Source organism: Sarcophilus harrisii, chromosome 6 (assembly GCF_902635505.1).
Source record: "Sarcophilus harrisii chromosome 6, mSarHar1.11, whole genome shotgun sequence".
Classification (NCBI taxonomy): domain Eukaryota; kingdom Metazoa; phylum Chordata; class Mammalia; order Dasyuromorphia; family Dasyuridae; genus Sarcophilus; species Sarcophilus harrisii.
In genome coordinates, this window is record NC_045431.1 from 235753626 (window position 1) to 235777232 (window position 23607).

The 23607-nt window shown below is 64.9% G+C and overlaps 1 protein-coding gene across 1 annotated transcript; it reads left to right on the plus strand.

Annotated features, from left to right (window-relative positions):
• Positions 1–837: 837 nt before the first annotated feature.
• CD81 (CD81 molecule) lies at positions 838–22045 on the plus strand. Its single transcript, XM_031942568.1, has 8 exons — positions 838–1132; positions 13821–13935; positions 16874–16971; positions 17865–17939; positions 19389–19493; positions 19681–19782; positions 20094–20180; positions 20343–22045. The coding sequence occupies exons 1-8, from the start codon at positions 1067–1069 to the stop codon at positions 20403–20405; spliced, it is 711 nt and encodes a 236-aa protein (XP_031798428.1). The 5' UTR covers positions 838–1066; the 3' UTR covers positions 20406–22045.
• Positions 22046–23607: the final 1562 nt, after the last annotated feature.

Here is a 23607-nt window from a genome sequence, read left to right on the forward strand (position 1 = left end):
AGAACCAGAGGCAGAGACAGAGAGACAGAGAGAGCCAGAGACAGAGAGAGACAGAGAGAGAGAGACAGAGACAGGTAGAGACAGAAACACCTTTGGAAGAGGTGTCTGGGGATGTCATTAGTGGATCTGAGCATGGCTCTGTGTCCCGAGTATGTAGATTATTGTCATTGAGTGTCTAAGGATGTCATTGCAGAACTGATGATGTTATGAGAGCTGTGTGTGTGTGTGTGTTTGTGTGTGTGATTGTCAGTATGTCAGTGTGTGATTGTGTATATGTGTGTGTGTGAGTGTGTGTGTAGATGCAGATGGGAAGACACACAGAGAGACAGAGAGTGGGGGGGGAGGGGGGCGCCGGGCCCAGGAAGCCATTAGGCTTTTCATGCGGAACCCCCAAAGGGCCGGGCTAGGCCCGGGAGAGGCCTCCCCTGCGGCCCCCGGCCCCGGCCCCGCGGCCGGCCCCCGCCTGGGTAATCCCTTCCGCCCCACCGCGGGCTGCAGTGATTGGGGACCCGCCGGGGTTTCCCCGGCCTTATCTCGGACAGCGCCGCGCCGGGCCCCTCCGGCCTCCGTCTGCCGGTCCGGAGCTCGGCCGGGACGCCGGCGCCCCAGGCCCGGGCCCGCTGCGGGGAAGGGAAAGGGGGACACGGTCCAGTCCGGGCCAGGGGGGCGCGGGCGCCCCTCGGGCCGCCGCCCGCCCTTCTCCCCGGCCCTGCCCCCGCAGGCCGGACGCCGAGCCGCTGGCCGAGGGGGAGGGGCGCCGGAGGGCTGGGGGTGGGGGCGGGGGCGGTGCCTGTCCCGGGAGGGCGGGGCGGGGGCGGGGGAGGAGGGTGGCCACTGAGAGTCGGGCAGGGGCGAGCCAGAGCGGTGAGCTCAGCGAGCGCGGCGGCGGCTTCTGCGGAGTGTGGGAGGCCAGCGAGGCCGAGCAGCCAGCGCGCCCCCCGAGCGCCCCCCCAGCCTCTCCCGAGCTCCGGGCCCCCGCCTGCCGCGGCTCCCGCGTCCGGCCGCGCCGCGCCCCGCCCGCCCGCCCCGCTCCGGCCCCGTCCCCGCCGCCGCCGCCGCCGCCGCCATGGGGGTGGAGGGCTGCACCAAGTGCATCAAATACCTGCTCTTCGTCTTCAATTTCGTCTTCTGGGTGAGTGGGGGCCGCGGGCCGGCCTCGGGGGGCGGCGATCAGAAGGGCGGGGGCGGGGGCGGGGGGTAGAGGCCCCACGGGCCGGCCGGCCGCCCTTGGCCTTGGGGAGGGTCGCTGCCTGCGCCCGCCGTCGCCTACGTGAGAGCGCGTGAGTGTGGGGTATGCAGGGTGTGCAGGCCATACGTGGGGATATGGGGGGGGGGGCACAGACAATGGAGCTGCTTCCGCGGGCGTCCTCGGGCGGGGGCGGTTTGCCAGGGAAGCCCCCCCCCCACCGCCGCCCCCCGCCCCCAGCTCAGCCCCAGGGCGGGGCGTCCCCGGCGGCCTTGAGGTGAAGTTGTCCAACCACCTGTGAGCGTCTGTCTGTCTGTCTGTCTGTCCGTCCTTCCTTCCTCGGCCTGCGTGGCTGCTGGAGGCCCGGCGGTGGGGGAGCGCCCGGTGGGGGGGAGGGAGGGGGGAGCGGCCCGGAGGCGGGAGCCGCAGCTCCCGGATCCCACGCAGCTGCTGCTGGGGAGCCTCCGAATCTGGCTGCTCCCCGCGGAAGCTTTGGGGGGTGTTCAGATGGGGGTCCTGGGCCCCTCCCAGGCTCTCCGGGCAGCTGGGGGGGAACTGGGGGAGCCCCTCCTCACCCCCCCTTCCGCGCCTGTGTAGCTTCCGGCCTCTGGGAGCAGGAGGAGGACTTGGGACCCCCCCTGGGAGAGCCGGTAGAGGGCTTCTCACTCATCTGAGACCAGGCAAGGTCGCGGTGGGGAGGGGGCCCTGCAACCCTCTCCCCCCATCTCAGGGCTGGCCCCAGTGGAGCCAAGAAGCAGGGCTCTGGCCCCTGCATTCCCCTTGGGGCCCGCCCAGCCCAGCCCAGGCTCACCCTGTCCCCCTTCTCCTCCCAGCCCTTCAGAGGGGCCTGTGTCAGGAAGGGGGCCAGGCTTGTGCCCTCTTCCAGGGAGGGGAGGGGGGGAGGGGGGCGCTGGACAGCTCCTATGCGAGGTCCTGGGCCTGCCAGGGGAGGGGGCGCCCCTTGGGCTTCTTCAGCTGCCCTCGTGGGCTCACCCCGGCCCCAAGGCTCTCTCTCACACTCTCACACACACACTCACACACACACACAGACACACACTTTCACACACTCACACATGTGCACCAGAATTTGGCAGGAAGGGACTGGGGGGATGTTTGTTAAAGCCACAAGGGAGGAGGGAAAGGGGCCTGGGACAGGAAAGACCCCCCTCCTCCATGAGCATTTCCTGGGGCCGGGGCAGCTCAACCCTGTAGCCCCGCTGGGTTCCAGCTGCCTTCTAAGGGTGAGCAAACAAGTCGGTGTGCCCGGGACGGGCACGTGGGCCCTGCCCCCTGCCACCCTGTCCTGCCTGCCAGGATCCTGGCCCTGAAGGCCGCCGAGTTCTGTGTAATCTTCCCATTTCTCTCCAAGGGTGAAGGGCCCTGGGAGGGGCCTGGCCTGAGTGTGTATGTGTGTGTGTGTGTGTGGGGGGGGGGTTGCGCACACATATCGGGGACTTACGCTAACGGTGCTGGCGGCTGGTTCGCCATTCGGGCCTCCCCGAGGTCACAGAGCCTGTGACCTGCCTGCTCTTAGTTGCTGGGGAGGGAAAGAGCCCCCTCTAACTTTTTACTAGTGAGCAAATGGTCCTGAAGCCTATGTCTCTGAAGGATTTGAATCCAGGCCTCCACGTGCCCTCCAATGCTCTCTCCAGTTCAGGAGCTGTGCCCTCCTATGCTCCTTCTCAGGGGCTGTGCCCTCTTATACCATCTTCCTCTCAGTGGCTATGCCCTCTTGCCCTCAGTGGCTGTGCCCTCCTGTTCCCCCTTCCTCTCAGGGGCTGTGCCATCTTGTGCCCTCTTTCTCTCAGGGGCTGTGCCATCTTGTGCCCTCTTGCCCTCAGTGGCTGTGCCCTCCTGTTCCCCCTTCCCCTCAGTGGCTGTGCCCTCCTGTTCCCCCTTCCCCTCAGTGGCTGTGCCATCTTGTGCCCTCTTTCAGGGGCTGTGCCCTCTTGTGCTCTCTTGCCCTCAGTGGCTGTGCCTTCTTGTGCCCTCTTCCTCTCAGTGGCTGTGCCTTCTTGTGCCCTCTTCCTCTCAGGGGCTGTGCCATCTTGTGCCCTCTTCCTCTCAGGGGCTGTGCTCTCCTATGCCCCCTCCCGCTCAGTGTTGCTGAGGGCTCGGGCTGTGCCCGCGCCCTGCTCTGCTCTGCACCCCCTGGAGGGGCTGCTCCTCTGGTTGCCCCCCTGGGGCGGGAGTTACCTGCTGGGGCCCCTCGGGCTTTTCCTCCTCCTGGCATTCTGTTTTGTTTTCCTGTGGCTCTGCTGGGAGGGGGCGGGGTGTTGCGCTTGGGTTTCCTGTCATTCTCAGGTTCTGTGGCTTAATTTGGGGGCAGGCTGGGGGCAGAGGGAGGCGGGACTGTCCCACTTGTGGGCCTGTTCCTTCCCCCCCGCCTCATGTCCCGGGGAACGCTGCCGTCTTATCCCTTTGCACCCCTTCCAGAGGGCATCTGGGGTAGCTGGGGCTGAGCCGAGTGGGGCAGGCTCGGCAGGTCCGGGATGGAGCCGGGACGGGGCTGCCTGGAAGTCCCTCTGTGGCCCAGGGGCGCCTGGGCTCCAGCCCTGCTGCTGGACACCGATGCCCAGCTATCCCTTGGACAGCTTCCCTGCCAGCCGCCCGGGGTGGGCAAACAGTGGAGCCCTCACCTGGCAGCCGGGGCCCGGGCAGTAAGGAGCCGGCTCGCCCGTGGCTGGTGCAGGGGTGTTGGAGTCTAGTGCCAGCTGTGACCGTGGCGCGGCCCGAGACAGGCGTGGGACGTCTGCCCGTCTGTGGTCTCGGCTCCCCGCATGTGAGATAATCAGAGTCCTCTTCCTTTCTCAAGTCACTTCCCTCTTCCAATGGCCACGGAGGGTATGAACCCCGCCTTCCTCTCCTCCTGGAGTGATCAGGGAAGGTCCAGCTTGAGGAAGGAGCCGCACTTCTGGGCCTGGAGGGGGTGGGGCACCAAGAAGCGAGCCCCTTGCGGGGACCCCTTGCTTGACTGTGTCTCAGCTGAGTTGTTGGGCTTCGTGGCAGGGAAGCCCTGGGGCAGGAGGCCTGGGGCACAGAGCTGGAGGGCCCTGGCACGCCTTGTGGCCTGCAGGCATCTCAGTGGCCCCTAAGAGCAGGGGACGGGAAATGTAGTCTGCTTTGAGTCTCGGGGCCTCTCTTAACCGGGGACGCTCCGTCTACCTTCTGGCCCACACTTGCTGGTACAGATGCGGGACCCCAGGGGAGAAGCCTGCAGAGGGGATGTGCCGGACCTCAAACCCCGACCTGCGGGCTGCTTGGAGCTTGGTGGCTTGGGGGGAGGGGAGCCACAGCGGGGGCAGGGGCTCCCGGGCCATGGCCATGACGGTTGGGCCAGCGCCCTCGGGAAGGGCAGGTGGCCGGGCAGATAAACAGGCCCACCTTCGAGCTCGCTTGCCACCTCCTCTCGTTGGCACCTTCCTGCTCGGGACCGAAGGCTGAGGCGGGGGGTGGGGGGCGGCTCCGGGTCAGCCCTGTGGAGAGCCTGGGTCTCCGGCTAGGGCTCGTCGGGTCACTGCCACCCAGGGAGGGGCAGCCTCCCCACTCATTTCTGGGTCCCCCGTCCCGGCCTGGGGCGGGCCCTCGCTTGGAGGTGGGCCTCTTGCTGAAAGGTCCCGTGGAACTGGTTGCTGGAGCCTGGGATCAGTTTCCCGACATTGCCCTCCCCAGGAGGCTTCCCTTGGCCTGGGAAGGCTCCGTCTGTCGGGTGGCAGTGGGCCAGGCCCAGGCCGCCTGCCCGATCCCCGCGATGCTGGTTGGTCAGCTAGCACTATGGGCTGGGAGCTGGCCCCCAGCAGCCCCGGCCCCCTCCCGGGAGGCTGGGGAAAGGCCCCGCCCACCTGGCCCGCACCCGGGGCCGGGCAGGGGATTTCCGGCCTCCTTAGCTAGTTTCTTCCTGGGCTGTCTGGCTGGGCCAGGCTGCACAGAAAGCTTGGGGGGGCTTTCCTCCTGCCCAGCCCCAGGTGATTCCCCCTTCTTGGGTCTCCCCCAGTTTTGTGGGGACTGCATCAGTTCTTCTCCGAACACAGAAGGCCAGGAGCTGGGCCCGTCTGCCTTCACACCCTTGGTTTCCCCTTTTTGCGCCAAAGCTTCGGATTCTGAGGGGGCGTTTCTAGGGGAGAGGGCCGGCCAGGTGCAGGGAGGGGGGCGGGATCAGGGCCGAGCCCTAGGGCTGAGTTCTTGGGCCCTGGCGCTGAGGCTGGCCCAGAATCCCTCACTCTGGGCCCCGTGTTGAGGGCAGGGGAGGCTGGGAAGGGTTAGTGGGTCTTCAGACCCATGGGACCCATGGGACCCATGGGAGAGGGTAGAGGAGCCCCCTCCCTTCCTTCGGGCCTCGCCTCCTCCCTGGTAGGGACACTGGCCCCACCCCAGCAAGACGACCCCGGGCGGGGTCAGGAAGGGCATTTGGGGTGTCTGGGGTAGTGAGTCTAAGAAAGCTTCCTGGAGGAAGTGAGAGCAGAACTGACGTGGGTGTTTGGGGAGCGAGCAGGCCTCCAGCACAGCTGGGATTGGAACCAACCCCTCATCACCTGCTGAGCCCCGGGGCCCCAGGGGGGATGCTGTGCCCCGAGGGGGCCCACCTGGAACAATCCTTGGGGCGGGGCGTGGCCCTTGGCAGGACTCCCAGTGAAATTGAAACCATTCACCTCCCCTGGTTGTCCTGGTGGGGACACCGGGGCCTCCAGATGTCATGTGCCCTTCTGCCCCAACCCCGGCAGGGCCCCCGAATCCGGCAGGGCCCCCAAACCCGGCAGGGCCCCCATGGTCTCACGCCCGGGGCCCCTTTTTTATTTCTGTCTGTGGAAATGGGAGGATGACGCATGTTGCCAGCGCCCTCCCCCACACCCACCTTTGAGAGGAAGCTGGCCGGGCCACGGGGGGAGGGGAGAACATAGGATTTGGAGGCCCAGAGCTTGTGACCAGCTCTGGGGGCCTTGGGCCGGTCCCTTTCCTGGACCTGCCTCATCTGTAGCATGAGTCAGCTGGCCAGATGCCCTCGGAGGTCCCAGAGCTCCAGAAGGGCAGGATGCCTCGGGCCAGCCACTGCTCCCCAGCTCAGGAGGGGGTCCCCTTGTTCCCGGCCCATGCTGCCTCCACCCCCCCCCCCTTGGGAGGGGCTGAGGACCCCTTCCCGACTCCTGTCATGGAGGAAAGCCACGGCCGAAGGACATTTAAACTGCTCCCAATCTTGGGGGCCTCCAGTGCTTGAAGATCAGCACCCCCCCCTCTCCCGGGCTGAGAGGAACGCCCTCCATGTTTCCCCCACCCTTTCGGGACTCTCTGGGTCCCCGAGCGGCCTTCCCGAGCTGTGGCCCGCAGGGCTTTGGGCCCGGCCAGGATGGGAGGCTGGATGTGGCCCGGACACGGGGAGGCCGTGGCCACACTGCCCGCCCCAGCCCGATCCCGGCTTCCTGCCCCCCAAGCTGCTGCCCAGCCCTAAAATGTAACGTTCACTGGGAGCAGGTTTCTTGGGGTCTCTGGGAGCAGCCTTCGTTTCAGTTCAGTAACGGCCCCAAATGCACCAGCGGTCAGAGTCCGATCCCTTATTGCCTCTTTCAGAGTCTTGTCTCCTTCACTTGGGGCTGGGCTTGTTTTCTGGAGGCCTTTCAGTCTGCCCTTGGAGCGGAGCTGCCGCCTCCTTCCTGGCCTTATATATGGTCTCTTATCAAGTGTGAATTTTGTGGACTCTAGTAAGTACCGAGGACATGCACTGAACCCCAGAACTGCTCAGCTCTGACCTAAACAACCATTGTCTCTCAGCCCCGCCTGCCCCGCATCCGCTTTGAAATATACCCTGAGGAAATTCATTCCTTGAGCCCAGGAGCCAGACTTTGCATTGAGTCTTACTCGGCAGATTGGGCCTGGGGCTCCTTGGGCCTGGGGCTCCTGGGTGTAGGACTCCTTGGGCCTGGGACTCATTGGGCCTGGGCCTCCTTGGGCCTGGGGCTCTTTAGGCCTGGGGCTCCTTGGGTGTAGGACTCCTTGGGCCTGGGCCTGGGGCTCCTTGGGCCTGGGGGTCCTGGGTGTAGGACTCCTTGGGCCTGGGGCTCCTGGGTGTAGGACTTCTTGAGCCTGGGCCTGGGGCTCCTTGGGCCTGGGGGTCCTGGGTGTAGGACTTCTTGAGCCTGGGCCTGGGGCTCCTTGGGCCTGGGGCTCCTTGGGCCTGGGGCTCCTTGGGTCTGGGGCTCCTTGGGTCTGGGGCTCCCTTTTTCTGAGGTGCTGGTGAGTGTGAAGCAGGAAGGGCCGGTCAGGGAACCTTGGGGCGCCCCTGGGAGGCCCCAGCATTGATGCTTTGCTATTTGAGTTCTGCCATCCAAGGAGATCTGGACTCATGTCCCCCACCCCCACTGTCCCCAAGAGCATCCTTGTGGCCGCTCCCGCTCTGGGACGTCAGGACCGGGGCTCGGCAGCCCCACCCGCCGTTGCTTCCAGGCCGGGCAGCGTTACCTGCCGAGCTCCCGGGGTCCGGCTGCCCAGTGTAGAGATGATGGAGGCAGGACTCTGAGGGAGGGTCTGCTAGCCGGTGGGCATCGGACGGTGCTGGAGGTCCCGGGGAGGTCCTGGTGGGATGCGCCATGTTCCTTTGAATGGAGAACAGGGGGATGCTTCCCAATGGCAGGGAGTCTATGCTCGGCCTCCTTGAGGCTTCTGTTCTCTGAGGTCCCATCCCCACAGCCGGCTCTGGGTGGTGTGACCTCACGGCCATTCCGCCCCCCCCCCCTTCAGAGAAGGCTGCCCCATCTGCCAGGCCCATCTTGGGGGGCTTCTGGGTAGGCTCTGGCTGCCCAGAGGCGGCAGGGGCTCTCCCTCTGCCCCCCCCCCACGCCCTTCTCCATTTGTCTTCTTGAATCCATCCTTGGGAGGGAGGGGGACCTGGGAGCAGCTTATTGTATGTTGTGGAGGCTTCAAATAGCCCCGACTCCCAGCTCTAATAGAACTCCTGCGCCCCTGGCAGTGGGTGGGGGGGAGCAGTTGTTCTTAAGCTTCAATCTTCATCATGGCCCCTGGGGAATTGGGGGTGGATTCTAGGGACCAGGACCCCAGCCAGCTTTGTCACCCCAGGGCCTGGCTGGGTACCTGGCCCTGCAGAGATTCTCCGCCCCCCCCCCCCCCCCCCCCCCGGCCCCGCGCGCCCCCCCCCCCCCCCCCCCCCCCCCCCCGCCCCCCCCCCGCCCCCCCCCCCCCCCCCAGGCCCTGCAGAGATCTCCCCCCTCTCACTCCAGGTCCTGCAGAGATCCCCTGGCCCACTTCCCCTGAGCCCCTCCCCCCCACTTCCCCTCCTCTGTGTCCAGTTCAGGCCGGCTGCAGGGCTCCTTCCCCCCCACCTCAGGAACTCAGGGAAGCCTTCCTCAAGCAGAGCCGAGCCCTCCCCGACTTCCTCTCAGGCCTTAGGGCCGGACATGGGAGGGAGTGACCGCTTGGGTTTCTTCTGCAGAGACCGGGAGGGTTGCCTGCTCCAGACCCAGACTCTGTGTGACCCCCACCCCCCGGAGCAACTGCCACTGCTCTGGGGCCCCCATGAGGAGCCCATCCCCCCTCCCATCCTGGCTCCCTTGTCCAGCCTTTCCTCCTCTCCCTCCCGGCGTGTCAGGGGCTCAGTCAGGACCGACTGTCTCCACTGGACATGCAGAAGCTGCCTCGGGCGTCTTCTTCTCGGTCCTTTGTTCGGTATCCGCCAGTTCTGCGGCCGAGGGTCTCTCCCACGAGAGATGTGGCACTGGGGGCCTGGGGTGGCGCGCTCACGGGCTGCACTTACTTTGCCAGGTGTGAGCCGGCCGGGCCGGTCCCCTCGGACCTCGAGTGTTTGTCCCTCTCAGCCTTCGGCCGCTCCCGCTCTGGGACGTCACCGACGGGGGCTCGGCAGCCCCACCCGCCGTTGCTTCCAGGCCGGGCAGCGTTACCTGCAGAGCTCCCGCGGTCCATGCTGCCCAATGTAGAGATAGTGGAGGCACGACTCTGAGGGAGGGTCTGCTAGCTGCTGGTGCCCCAGGGCCCATGGCTGACCCAGGACATCCTTCTCTGCTCCTGGCTCTGGCTTTGGGTCCGTTCTGTGCTCTTGGTTCTTTGGGTCCATTCTGTGCTCCTGGCTCTGGCTTTGGGTCCGTTCTGTGCTCCTGGCTCTGGCTTTGGGTCCGTTCTCTGATCCTGGCTCTGGCTTTGGGTCCGTTCTGTGCTCCTGGCTCTGGCTTTGGGTCCATTCGGTGCTCTTGGTTCTTTGGGTCCGTTCTGTGCTCCTGGCTCTGGCTTTGGGTCCGTTCTGTGCTCTTGGTTCTTTGGGTCCGTTCTCTACAAGAGGATGGGGAGCTCCCTGTGTGGCCACATTCGTCTCCTGGGACAGTTCCTGATGTTTCTCCTTGTTGCCGACAGACTGCCCACAGGAGCGGGGATCAGCAAACCGCCCCCCAGGGGCCCAGTGCCCCCCCCGCTTCTGGCAGGGAGGGGGACAGCTGAGAAGGCTCTTATATTTGTAAATAGGGTTTATTATATTTAACTGAACAAGGCATCGCCCGCAATCCCAATAAGCTTTAGATAGAAAATGCCATTTGGACCCAGAAATTTGCCGGATTTGCTGGAGGTTCCCTCCTTTTCTCTGCCTTTCTCCCGCCCCCCCCACCCCGTTTTTCCTTTTTTTCTGATTTTTTTTCTCCCAACACGGTTCAGAAAGCAATGTGTATCGGAAAATAACCTCGAGTGCACGGGCCATGGCCAGGGTCGCTCGGGGTCCGGCCCTTCCTCGAGATCCGGGGCGGACGGCCCAGCTCTCCCCTCCTTGGCCATCCCCGTCCCCGGGAGGGAGAGGTCCCTCCCCTCGCAGGCTCCCAGCGGCCCGTCCTCTCTGGGGGGGACACAGGCCCAGCGTGGACTTCTTCCTTCGCCCTCTGGAGGACGAGATTATGGCCGCGGCGGCTGGAACCGCTTTTGCCCTCTGCTTTCCCCGGCACCCACAGGAGCCGCTTTGGGGCTGGAGCCCCACAGCAGCCTCTGCAGAATGGCACCCATTTTAAAGATGGACAAACTAAGCCCAAACTAAGGTCAGAGAGATCAAAAGATACCCAAGCGGTCACCAGGAACCTTGGGCCGGAGCCCGAGACCCAAAGCCAGCGGTTCCCTGACTCCCTGGTGCTGTGGCCGGAGAGTCGGGAGCCTTGGGAGCCTCCGTTTTTCACAGACTTTTCCTCTCTGGGTTACTCAGTCTTCCGTTTGGGAGCCTAACCCTGACCCCTTGTCCCTCCCGCCTCTGCCCAGCAGCCCTAAGATTCCTGGCCAGAAAGTGCCTGGGCACCCCTCCCCCTTCCTCATTAATTGGGTGATTAATCTCCTCTCTCCTTGCAGAGCTGCTCCCTGCTCCCAAGGATCCTCCACTGGGGGGGGGGGGGGGAGGCGGGCAAAGAACAAAATGTTCTTTTCCAGGCCCAGATCACAGAAGCCTCCCTTCCCTGCCTCCCTGCCCAGAGCTCTGGGCTTTCGGGTTTGTTTCATTTTTCTGATTTAATCCTTGGAACAGAAACTGAAAGTGCCCATTTGTCACCTGGGAAACGGAGCAGGGGCTCCTGGGCAGGGGGAATGGGGGCTCCTGAGCCCCGGAAAGGAAGGCCTCCTGGGGGGCGGGGTCACACACTCACACACACTCACAATCGCACACACACTCACACACACTCACAATCGCACACACTCACGCCCTGCCTCCATCTCTGCTTTTCTGTCTCTGTGACTCCTGCCAGAGGCCTGAGCCCAGCCTTGCCCCCAGGCCCCCCCGCCCCGGTGCCCATGAATGGGTGCCCTCGGTGCCCAGCACCTGCCCGGCCCGGGCTCCCGTCAGAGGCGCGTCCATCCCGGGAGCCGCGTCCATCAGCCCTGGCTCCGGGCCCAGCGCCCCCTTGGGGCCAAGCCCGGCGCTGCCGCCCGCCAGCCCGGCTCTGGGCCCAGAGGCTGATGCCGGCCAGGGCCGCTGACCCCGCTTGGCTCCCGCGGCCGAGGTGACCTGCCTCCCTGCACTAAGGCCCTTTGGTCCCCGGGGAGGACAGGGACTGCTTGTGGCCTGGACAGGCCGGCCAGGGGCCTCCATCTGCGCTCCCGCCCTGGCCCCGGGCTCCCGGCCCACCCCTGGTTCCGCCCAGGCGCCGCCCCTTGGGCTCACTTGCTGAGGTTTCCCTTCTGCTTCCCCCCCTTGCCGCTTTTCTCTGGTCAGAGCCTGCCTGCCGGGAGGCTCACTCTCCACCTGAGCTCCTCAGCTTCTCCCTCTGGAAAATGGGGATAATTATCTTTGGAGAGAGAGACCCGCCGCGACCTTGTGAGGGAAGACATGGTAAAGGGGCCGCTCCCTTGGAAGAGCCCCTGTCCCCATGTGTGTAGGGAGCACGTTCAGGCCCCCTCCCCCCTTCAGTTTTCCTGGGGGGCTGGGATTCGGGGAGCACCGGAGCTCAGACGTACTCGGAAGCAAAAGTAGAACCTTGCTCCGTGAGGGGCGGGCCGGGTGCCCCCTCGGCTTCGGACGGCCCCGGGGATACCTGGGAGGCCCCTCGAGGGCTCAGCTCTACCCGCGGAGAACCAGGAGCTTAGATTTTCAGAAGAGAACTCGGGGGCGGGGCTTGTCCCCAAACAAAGCAGGTGGTTCCCAGAGGAAGCTGGGCCCCGGGGAGGCCACCTGTTTACTCCCGTCAGGCTCCTCGCAGCGGGGGGGGGGGGGGGGGTGCCCTCTTCATGCCCGCTTCATGCCTCTGAATGAGCTGCCAGGCCCGCCCCAAGCTGGAGGGGCTGGAGAGGGGCAGAGACACAGAGAAAGAGACAGAAAGAGACAGAAAAAGACACAGAGATGGAGAGACAGAGACAGAAAAAGAGACAAACAGAGACAGAGAGAGACAGAGAAGCCTGTCAGGACTGGCTCGGCCACCAGAATATCCCTTCTCTTTGGCCCGAGGGCCTCCAGGACCCCAGAATCATCCCATCTCAGAGCAGAGGTTGAATGGAGCCCTAAATGTCCTTGCACAGAGAGTGCAGGCCCAAGGCGGGTCCTTTTCGGGCCCCCCTGTGCCCGTCTGATAAAACTGGTGCCCATTTTGAAGTGAACCAGTCGGATGCGACGCCTTATGGAATACGACCACAAATTGGGACCATGATAGCAAAGAAGGGAAAGGCAAAAGCAATCTGGTCGTCACTAAGCACTGATTAAGCACCTACTGTGTGCCAGGCTTGGGGCTACAGACACTTGGAGGGACAGGACCGATGTGTGTGGGGGAAACCAGTGGGGGAGGGGCAGGACCAGCAGAGGCTCTGGCCCGGCCCAGCACAGCTGAGATCCCGGGGCTGCGGTTGCTCCAGTAAACGGCGAGTGTTCTGTGACACAACCTTGGAGGGGCCTGATCAGCCCGGCTTAGGGGAAGGAAGCTTAGTAACTGTAACTGCTGGGGTTGTAACTGTATCGGGCGGCTCCCAGGGGCCCATGAGGGGAGGGCGGGCCTCTCGGCGCTGCCGCGTCCAGGGACTCGGTCTGGCCTTCGGGGCCCACCCCCTCGGCCTTCTCTCCACCGAAGGCAGAGCCAAGGGCCGGGGCGGGAGATTGGGGTCGTCCGGCTGCCCACCGCTTGCCCGGGAGGGGGAGGGGCCATGATGGGCAGGAGACCCTTAGGGTCAGAGGGAGGAGGGTCCTGCCAAGGAGGCAGAGGAGTGATGGAAGAAGGAGGAGGGGGCCGGGAGGGAGCCTTTTGGGGAGAGCCCAGAATACTCAGAGAAGAGAGGGTTGGGGAGGGGGCCCCCAAGAGGTCAAGGAGGACGAGAGTGAGAAAACTGGTCACTTTGGAGAGGAGTTTGGTCGAATGATGGGGTGGGAAGGTGTGGTAAGGGGTTCAGAAGCGTCAGAAGGGGAGAGTGGGGTTCCTGTGGTTGGGGGCCCTGTGGTGGGGGCCGGAGAGGTCTAGGAGGACAGTGGTCATGGCGGGGTAGAGGGAGGGTCTGGGAGGTCGGTGGGAGCCGGCCATGTCTGTCTGTCAAAGGGAAGGAGCCCAGACAGAGGGAGAGGGAGGATAAATTGGGGTGGGGGGAGGGAGAGGCCCCAGTGGGCCCAGGTCTCAGCAGGTGGGGGTGGGGAGGGGAGTCTCCAGCTTGTCTGTGACATGTGAGTGTGTGAGTGCTCCCCAGGGAGCACCGGCCTCGGAGCGGCCCCCGGGGGCCGTTTCTGGGGATGTAGTCACAGCAATGACTCGCTGTGCCCTGGTCCTCCCCAGGGCCCCAGAGAGGCTCGGGCCAGGCCAGCACTGGTCCAAGATCTATTCTGACGGGCTGGTGTGGGGCCCCTGCCCCTCGGTCTTCCTCTGGCATTCGACGCTCCTCCACGTGCCGCCCGATGACCCCCAGAAGCTATTCTTTTAAGGTGGCCCCTCCTGCAGGGTGCCCTCCTGTCAGCTGGCCTTCAGACCCAAAGTCTGCTCCACAGGCCCAGTTCTGGGGGGGTCGGAAGACCACAGCCATCTCGGGGGGTGGGCCCTGGCCGAGGGTCTCGGCCCTTCCGGGGCAGCATCCGGCCGCTCCTAGGGGGCTGGCGCATATGGCGGGGTGTGCGCACCGGGGGCAGGGCTGGGCTTTGAGGAGCCGTCCCCCTTTCCCAGAATCACTTGTGGTTTCTCTCCGTCCACAGCTGGCCGGGGGCGTCATCCTCGGCGTGGCCCTCTGGCTCCGCCATGACTCCCAGACCACCAGCATCCTGCACCTGAATCTCGATGACAAGCCGGCCCCCAGCACCTTCTACGTGGGTAAGTGGGGTCCCGCGGGGGTGGGAGGGCCTGCCTGCCTCTCATTGGCGGGTCTCCGTTTTCCCATCTGTGTGATGGGGGGTTTGTGGGAGCCCCCGGCCTGGCAGCTGGGTCCCCTCGGGAGCCCCCTGGAGCCGGCTCGGACCCTGCCCAGGCTGGGTCGCTGCAGAGAGGGAGAGAGGCAGCTGGGCCCGGCCCCGAGGGAGGAGCCGGGACTGAGCCGCGGAGGCCTCCCTGGCCTTCTCTCTCCCAAAGCCTTATTTGGCTTCTTGGCTGCTCCAGGAGAGCGGCTGTTGGGGGGAGGGGGAGCAGAGAGGCTGCTGGGGAACAGAGAGGATGCTGGAAGGGACAGTGGGTTCTGGGAGGCAGAGCCCCTCTGGTCAGTCCTTGCTCTGGCCCCCAGCATGCTCAGCCTGGGGGATGCAGCGGGGGCCCTTCCCCAATGCCTTTCTCTGGGAGTGCCCGATCCCAGTGCTCATTGGCTGTGTGACCTTAGAGCAACCCACCCACCGTCCTCCCCTAGGTCAGATGGGGGGCTGGATGGGGGGGGCCCCCCGGGCTGTTTGTCCTTGAGAGGAGCCCCCACTTTCTCCTCATGGCTGTGGTGCAGCAGAAGGCAGTTGTGTCCCCCGAATGCAGCAGGCAGACCAGGCCGGGCGCCCAGGCCCTGGGGCGTGCCCTGGAGAGGCAGGGGCGCCGGCAGGGGGCCACAAGGCTCAGAGCCCCTCCTTCCATCAGCCCCAGCGCCAGGTCCCCCAGCCACCCGAGGGCAGCGGAAGCCGTCCTGCAGAGGGAGCCGGGGCCTGGCCAGGGCAGCCTTGGGAGGGGCCTCGGAGCTGGCCAGAGAGGTCAGGGACTTCCCGGGTCCCAAGGGTGGCCACAGCACCCCAGGAGCCCCTCCCTGGGCCTTGCCCCTTGCCAAGCCTTCTGTGGGCCTCTGGGGGGAATGTCCGACCGGACGCCCTGCCCCTGTGAGCCCTGGGGCCAAGCAGGCTGGCCCTCCGGGGGGTGGGGGTGGGGGGGAGCTGGGCCTTTGGCGAGTCCTCTTCAGAGCTGAGCTGTGGAGGGGTCCCCGGCCTCGTGGAACAGCAAGGTTGGGGGGGGCAGGGCCCGGGAGCCTGCAGCCCAGCTCCACTTCCCCACAGCTGGGGAGGCCCTGGTGTCCGAAGGACAATGGCTGCATTGTGCCGGCCTGGAGAGCTTTCGGGGGAGAGCCCTGGCTCTGGGGGAAGAGCAACGGGGGCCCCTGCTCCCCTGTCTTTTTCTCAGGGGACCCCCGGCCTGGACCTAGAGGAGGAAACTGAGGCACAAGGGAAGTGAGTTGGCCACAGTCCTGCAGTGAATATCTGAGGCAGGATCTGAATGCGGGTTGGCCTGTTTCTGTCTTCCTTCTCCCTATCTGTTTCTCTGTCTCTGTCTCTCTCTTGTTCTCTCTCCATCTGTCTCTTTCTCCTTGTCTTTGTCTCTGTCTCTCTCCATCTGTCGCCTGTCTATCTCTATTTCTTTCTTGCTGTCTTTCTTGTTATCTGTCTCTCTGTCTCTCTCTCTGTCTGTCTCTTGTTCTGTTTCTCTCTGTCTTTGTCTTTGTATCTCTCTCTCTCTGTCTCTCTCTCTCTCTGTCTCTCAGCTCTGTCCACCTTCTCTGGATTCTCCCGTGGCGCCTCCCTGCCTCCCCTCCTTTTCCTCACACTCAGTGTTGAGGGTCACCCTGCCTCTGCTCTTGTTATGCTCCCCCATATCCCCCAGCTAACGGTGCGAGAGCCCCTGGCCCCTGAGCATGGTCTGTGCCCCCACCATTGAGCCTTTGCTCCAGCTCTGCCCCCCACTTGGTGCCCTCCCCCTCTGCCTTCCCTGTGGAGTTCCTCTGTCCCCTTCCCCGCCCCACCCCCATCCCCATTCCCTGTAACTACCTTGAAAGCTCTCCCGGCCTCAGTTTCCCCCTTTGGTCCCCCCTCCCCTGCTGATCCCACCAATCCTTCTCCCTTGGGGAGGTGCTGGGTCTGAGACCCCCTTTTCTGCAGGGCCGGTCTAGCCTTCTCAGGGGCCAGATGAGGAAGATGCGGGTGGGGGGGCTGGGGAGGAGGGGCAGGGGACCGCCCCCCCATTCTGGCCCACGCTGTGCTCTCAGTGGCACTGGGAACAGGAAGCGTCGTGGGGCCAGACGGGCTATTTTGGGTCCCTCTTGCCCCTGATGCAGACTGAGCGGGAGCCCTGGGGGGGCAGGCCCTTCCCCCCAGTCTCTGGGGCCTCCCGCCTCCTCCCTCCCCCTCCCCCGGCCCAGAGAGCATCTGACCACCCTGGGAGAGTTCGGTGCTGTGATTTTGGGGCATCGTCATGGCAACCAGAGGCTTGCCAGCCCGTTCCATTAGTTATTTTTAAAAGAGAGAGACTGAGGGAGGCGGGGGCTGGGGGGTGGGCCGTGCCCGCCGCCTTTGGGCCGTCCCAGCGCACTTCCTCTGTACTGAGGGGTCTTTGGCGGAGCCTCCCCAGCGGGGGTCCCCTTCCCCCCTTCACCGTCGCCTGGCATGTCTAAGAGCAAACTGGGCCAGGCAAGAGCCGCAGGTAGTCCTGGCCCGCTTATGGGCAAGACAGGCCGGCGGGCCCCTCGTTCTGCCTGGGAGGCCATGGAGTGCGGGTTTGAGTCCCAAGGCGGGCCACGGGCCAAAGAGGCCGATTGAGATCGTGGCCGAGACCCCTCGGGGCAGGCTCCCGAGGTGTGGGCCTGCCATCCTGCCCCGGGGCCTTTGGGCGGGCCCTCCAGCCCGCCCCATGCTGCTCTCTGGCAGTCCCCCGGCTCCTCGTGTTGCTCTATGAGGATCCATCCCTGAGCTGATGGATCAGGACAGAGCTGGGGCTCCGGGGTTTCTGGGATCCCGGTGGGGTCTGGGGGAGCCCTGGGGGATCCAGCTCACGTCTCTGCCCGTACGCCCCCTGCCAGGCATCTACATCCTGATCGCCGTGGGCGCCGTGATGATGTTCGTGGGCTTCCTCGGCTGCTATGGAGCCATCCAGGAGTCCCAATGCTTGCTGGGCACGGTAAGGGGCCAGCCGCCTCCCACGGAGGAACGCCCGCCTCCCTGCATGGACCCTGCCCAACCCCCGAGGAGGCCCAGGACCCGCTTCCCGTCCCTGGGTGTGCCCAGGACCCGCTTCCCGTCCCTGGGCGTGCCCAGGACCATGGGGCCCAGGACTGTCCGGGGGCCCCACCCGCAGGCACAGAGCCGGGCCCCTGGGGCGCGGTCGGGCCCCGGCTGGCGGGAGCAGGCGGGCAGGTGTGGGCGCCGCCTAAGGAAGACCCCCAGAGGAGGAACGGCCGGACCTGGGAAGGCGTGGGGCGCCCCCGGCCCTCGGCAGATCTTGGTGGGACCCGCTCACCATTGGGGTCAGCTGGGGGGTGCTGGGAGAGCGAGCCTGGCATGGGCAGGAAGCGGGGACAGGGGGAGGAGCCAGGGCCGAGCACCCCCTCAGGCGTCCTCCTCTTCCCCCCATCCTGGGAGGGAGGGGCTGCTGTGACCCCAATGAGGCCGGCCACACCTGGCCAGTCAGGGCTAGACAGCCAGGGGGGTGGGGGGGGGGGTGGGGGGGTGGTCCCACTGAGCCGGGTCGTGGGATTCATCAGCCTCTGGATTTCACCAGCAGCTCCCGCCCAAGGCTGCCCCTGCCTCCAGGGTCTCTGAACCCAAGTCCTCCTGTCAGACCGGCAGGTGGATGGCCCTGTGAGGGGCCAGATCAGCAGCGCTGACCCCAGGGCTCATTCAGTGCAGACCCTCCCCCTTCCAAGGGGAACCAGCCCCCCAACTTGGGGATAGTCACTAGGCAGCTTGGGGAGCCTGATCCCTGCCACCCCCCACCTCCTCCTCCCCCCGCCCCTTCCTCCCCCCCTCCCCCCAGCCAGGGCTCATGTGACCCCTCCCTCCTCCTTCGCACAGTTTTTCACCTGCCTGGTGATCCTGTTTGCCTGTGAGGTGGCCGCTGGCATCTGGGGCTTCGTCAACCGGGACAAGGTAAGCTGGGGGGTCGGCCCGGGGCCCAGCCCTCGGGGTTCGGGTTAAGGAGCTGGGCTGAGGCTGGGGGGCCCCCGCTGGGTAGAAGGCTGGGCGGGCCGGCTATCAAACCCATGAGGGCCTTGGGGCCATCCTGGCAGCCCCTGAGTCTGGCGGCAGCGAGGGTATCCCCGGTGGGCTCCGGGCAGAGGGTGGCCGGCCCGCCCCAGATGGGGCCTCCTCAGGGGAGGACTTTGGGGAGGGGGCCCGTCAGATCTCTCGATTCTCCCTCCTTTACCCCCTGCCCGGCCCAGGGAAGGTTCTTCCTTTTGTAAATCTCAGCTACTGGCTCCTGCTTTGGGGGCAAAGCTGTGGGGCAGGGCAGGGCCCGGGGCCGTCTGGGGTATGAGCCCCTGCCGGGCAGGGTGGGGCTGGAAACCCTCCATCCTCCCGAGGTTTTGGGATCCCTGGCTGTGGCGTTCTCTTCTTTTTCTATAATATATGATTGTTCTCTCTGGGAGCAGGTTTCTTGGGGAGGTTCTCTGGAGGCAGCCTTAGTTTTCGGTTCCAAGTAATAATCACCCCAAATGCAGCCAGGTGTTAAAATCCAGTCCTTTATCATGTCCTTCAAAGTCTTGAGCTTCAGTCCCTTGCTCCCTGCGAAGGAGCCCCTCCTCCAGCCGGCACAAAGGTGGAGTATGGAATGAATCTGTGTCCGCCTCCCAGAGTGGGCTTGTGGGCTTCTGTGTCTCCCAGAGTGCTCCTTGGCCCTGAGAACTTCTTGCTTATATGCTGTACACTGAGTACACACCCATGATCATATCACTGGGAAACCATTATTTGTTGTAGGATTAAATCAGTGCTAAACTAGATTTAACCATTGTCTCCTCAATCCCCCTTAGTGCCTTGTTTCAGGTTCTGGCCTATAACTTCTCCTCATAGGATCAGATCAATCACACTGAACCAGGCTAAGCTCCATAACTATTGTCTCTATCAACTCTAATGAGTTAACACTTTGTAAGGATTCCAACACTCGGCCCCCCCAAGGAGGCTGGCTCGGGTGCGCCGAGGCCGGGCGGCTGTGGGGCATCGGGAGCCGACAGGACGGGGTTCAGGAGAGGGCACGTGTGCCAATTGGCCCGTCAGTGTTGGGGGCTCCTGAAATAGGGTGCCCGCCTCCCCCTCCCAGAGCCCCATGCTCCACCCCCACCCGCCCCCATTGGCTGTAGCTGCCAGTCAGAGCTGTGTGACCTTGGCCGTGGTCTCTGGTTCCCTTAATCACAAACCTGGAAGCGAGGTTGCGAGCACGGTCACTTTATCGCACTTTATCGGCCCGAGGTCGGGCTTCCCAGCTCCAGGGGTGTCTGCCAGGCCCGGGCCCTGTCCCGTGCGCAGCCCGCTGGCCCTCCCCACCACCCGCCGGCCCCCCCACGGGCCCCACCCGGCTGCCACCGCCCCCTGTCTCCCCAGATCGCCAAGGACGTGAAGCAGTTCTATGACCAGGCGCTGCAGAAGGCCGTGATGGAGAGCAACTCGGGCAACGCCAAGACCGTGGTGAAGTCCTTCCATGAGACGGTGAGGACTGGGGGAGGTGGGGGGATGGGGAAAGGGATAAAGGGGCAACCCCAGGGAAGGGGGAGGGGGCAGGAGAGGGAGGGTGGAGGGTGTTGGAGGGGATGGTGTGGCCACGGTGCCCATCAGGGGGCGGGGCTTCTGTTGGCCGGGCCAGGGACTCCGGGGCCACTTCCGTCCTCTCTTCTAGCTGGGTTGCTGCGGCTCCGACTCCTTTACCTCCTTGATCACAGCAGCCTCCAACAGTGACCTCTGCCCCAGCGGGAGCAACGTCTTCACCGTCCCCTTCAAGGTGAGGTCCCAGGCAGGTGGGGATCCAGGCTAGGGGCGGGGCGGCCAGGGCGCTGCCCAGCGGGGCCTGTGCCTGGGATCTCCGCGTGGGTTGCGCCCCCTGCTCTGCCCAGGAGCCCCTTCCTCTCACTGGCTCTCCTCCCCCGTGGGTGCACCCATCTGGGCCTCTGCACTGCTCTCTCTGGGTCTGGGTGCTTCCTTCCCGTTTGCAGCTTCTGGCTCCCAGAGGCTGGGCCCGCTCCCCTCGGCCCATTCCCTCGCCCCATCCTCTCCCTCCTCTCTTGTGACCGGGTCCCCTCTGCTCTCCTGCAGGCAAACTGTCACCAGAAGATCGACGAGCTCTTCTCGGGGAAGCTGTACCTGATCGGCATCGCCGCCATCGTGGTGGCCGTCATCATGGTGAGTGCCGAGCCCCAAGTGACCCGGGCTGCGTTTGGAGCGGGCTTGGCCCGGGCCGGCCTCGGGGTCAGAGGGCATTTCTGGGGACCGTGCTGGAGGAGCCAAGGAGGGGGGGCCGTGATGGGGCCGGGCCCCCCTCTAATGCGCCCCCTCCCTTTGCAGATTTTCGAGATGATCCTCAGCATGGTCCTGTGTTGCGGCATCCGGAACAGCTCCGTGTACTGAGGGGCCGTGCCTCTGGGGCTGCTGGGAGGGGCGGGCGGGAGAGGAGGGGGCGCCCCCAGACTGGCACCGAGTGACCAGAAGGCGACTGAAGGAAGTTGAGAGAATTATGTATAGAAATGTTTCTGATATTACCCTATAGTACTTACTAGCATTTTTACTTTGGGGGGGCTGGGCTGGGGGGGCGACTTTGGAATAGAGGTGACAGGTCCCTTCCCGGGCTGGGCTGCGGGCGTTTGGTGGATCTGGGGCCTCCAGGAGGGGGGTCCTGGGAGGAGGGCAGGCTCAGCAGCCCCGCCCTCCCAGGCTGACCCCAGCCTGTGGCCCCCTCCCCCTCACAGCTGTGGCCTTTTTTTTTTTTTAACCCATCTGCATTATTTGGTCCCCACCTACTGCTGGAGCAGCATTTCTCACTCTCGCCCTTCCCGGCCTCGGGCGTCCCACCGGCCTTTGCACCGGAACCAGGCTGTTAGCTGTGCCTGGCGGGAGCTCCTGGGGCCGGGCGGCCATAGCCCTGCCAGCCCTCCCTCTGGGCTCTGCTTTGGGAGGGGGCTGGCAGGAGGGTGGCTGCAAGACCACGTGCGGCCCCAGGCCCAGCCCAGCCCACCCCAGTGCTTCACCAGACCTGCCCCGGGTGCCCTGCCTGGGGTGGGAGGGGGTGGGGGGGGCAGCAAGTGATGGAGTCCTAGAAAGCCTTAAAGGAAAACTGCCCAGAATGTCTGTGGGGGGAGGGGCAGGGGCTCTCAGTGTCTCTCGGTGCCGCCCTGGGCATGCATGTATATATGTTTACATAGATGTTGTATGTTCTCGGTATGTTCCGGGCCGCGGATCTGGCCCAGGGGCAGCAGCCAGGCCTTCCCGTGCGTCTGTTCCGAGGGTGGCCGGCTGGGAGGGGTCAAAGGTGCTGGGCTAGGGGGTAGGCCTTTGACCCCTCCTCGCCTCGGCTGGCTGCCCAGGGCTGGAGTCCGGGCCATGGCCAATGCCCCGAGACAGATCCCTTCCTGCCGCCAAGCTCCTGGACCTGCCCAGCCCGAGGCGAGAGGCCAGGGAGGAGACCCCCACCAAGCTCGGCCCTCCCCTGCCCACCGAGCTCGGCCCTCCCCTCCCTGGAGCCCACTGGGCCCAGATTCTGCCTTTCTCCTCCTTCCCTCCCTCCCCCGTGCGCTTCACACTGACCCAAGTAATGCTTGCCCCGCACTGTCTCCCCCGGCCTGCACCCCGTGTCCCCCCGGCCCCACACCTGTCTCCCCCGGCCCCTCGCCCGGCTGTGGCTCTCAGTGCCCCAGGTGTCCGCCATCCCAGCCAGGGGTGGCCCCTGGCCTGCTGCCCCGCCCAGGCCAGGAAGGTGGGGGGGGGCCTGTTGCTTTTGGCCCCCAGCAGTCTCTGTGCTTGGGATGCCACTCCCTGGCCAGGACTCCCGGGGAGGAGGGGCCTGGGATGGACCCAGGAATGACCATCAGGGAAAGGAGGGGCCTCGAGTGATTCCCCAGCCCACCCTACCCTCTCCGGCTTTGCCTGGGGGAGGGGGGACAGCATGGCCCGAGGGTCCCCCGCCCCCTTTGCTCCTGCTGTTGTCTGTCTGCCTGTTCACCCCCCATGTGACTCCTCAATCCATGTATCCAATAAAACAAGCACTCTGGTGAGTCGCCTGCTGCTTTTTCTTGGAGGGGTCGGGGCATCTCCTCTTCACTTTGGCCCAGGGCCCCCTCCCACAGGAGGGTTGGGGTGTCCTGGGCCTCAGTGGAACAGCCACCAGCTAAGGTGATCCCTGGGCCCAGAGTGGGCCTGGAGTCTGGAAGGCTCCCCTGCTTGTTTAAATGCAACCTCACACTTCCTGGGCAAGTCCTCAGTTGCCTCATCTGTAAGATGGGCAGACCATCCCCCCACCAGCATCTCCACCCAAAAAACCCAAATGGGGCCACAGAGTCACCACAGAAAGCAAAACCAGAGAAATTTTGCCCAGGATTCGTTTACAGAAATGGAAACTGAGGCCACAGAGGAGCGAGTTTGGGGCTTGTTCCACCCCGCTGTGTCCTTCCTCGGGTTCTCCAGCATGGGGTGGGGGTGGGGGGGCACCAGTGAGGACTCGGGCCCTTCTGCCCAATGATGACTCCCTGATGGGGAGAGGGAGACTGAGGACGCGGTCCTGGTCTCTGGGAAGCCAGCTCCCTCCAGACCGGGGCAGTGGGAAGGGGGGGCAGGGCGGGCTTTCAGAGAGGCCTGGAGAATGGGGGATGGGGGGAGGGGGAATGAGGAGCAAGCACTTCCTCAGTCTTCCCCATCAGGCTGGAATGGGGGCACATCGGCGCCACTGGCTGGGAAGGCCTGGAACGCCGGGATTAGACAGCGAAGCACGGCTTCCAGCAAGGAGGTGCCGGTCCCTAGGGCCTCTCCTAGGCGCTAGATCTCCTAGGCGATCTCCCCGCATTCGCTTCTGGGCACCCCGCTTTAGAAGCCTGAGCTGGGGGCCTATGGGAGGCGGGCGGGGCAGCCCCGGGGCTTCTACGCACGGGGCCGGCTACAGTCACTACAAGATGGGGCTACAGTAACTACTAGGGGCTATAGTAACCACAAGGAGTTACATTGAGGACAAGAAGGGGCTACAGTAACTACAAGAAGGCCCCGCCCCTCTCCCAGCCTCACCCGAGACTCCGCTCCCCTCCCCTCCTCTCCCCCCAGGCCGCTTCTATCCCAATCCCTCCTCCCACCGTCTCCGTCTCCTGGGGCGGAAGCAAGAGGCAACAATGTAGCGACGCGGTGCCCGCCAGCCAATGGAGCGACGGAAGCCTGGCTAAGTCCCGCCTCCCGCGGCTTTCTGTGGCTGCTCGGGCGCAGCTGCCGAGGCCCGCCCAGGCAGGGGGAGGGGAGAAAGGTGGGGCCGAGGTGCCGGCGCTCATTGAGCGCCTACTGTATGCTGGCCACAGCGGTCCCTGCTATGTGTAAATAAGGATTGGACCTCCCGGGGAAGGAGGAGGCGGGGTTCAGGCGGAGCACCCCGGAGTCATAGGGAGGAAGGTTTCTTCGAATGCTGGATCCTGGAGGCCAAGGGGAGTCACAGCAGTTTGCTGAAAGGGCTGACGTCAGGGCCGCGTTTGAGCAGGGGGGGAATTGCACAGCGGTCACAGGGCACCCTCCTTTTTTTTTTTTTGTGGCCGCACAGTTTACGGACTCCAAGTCACTTAATATCTCCGTGCCTCAGTTTTCC

Excerpts from the sequence above, each read along its gene's own strand:
- CD81 (XM_031942568.1), top strand. The coding sequence starts at position 1,067 with ATGGGGGTGGAGGGCTGCACCAAGTGCATCAAATACCTGCTCTTCGTC. Across the intron at positions 1,133-13,820 it reads TCTTCAATTTCGTCTTCTGG|CTGGCCGGGGGCGTCATCCT; the intron begins GTGAGTGGGGGC and ends CTCCGTCCACAG. Across the intron at positions 17,940-19,388 it reads GCTTCGTCAACCGGGACAAG|ATCGCCAAGGACGTGAAGCA; the intron begins GTAAGCTGGGGG and ends CTGTCTCCCCAG.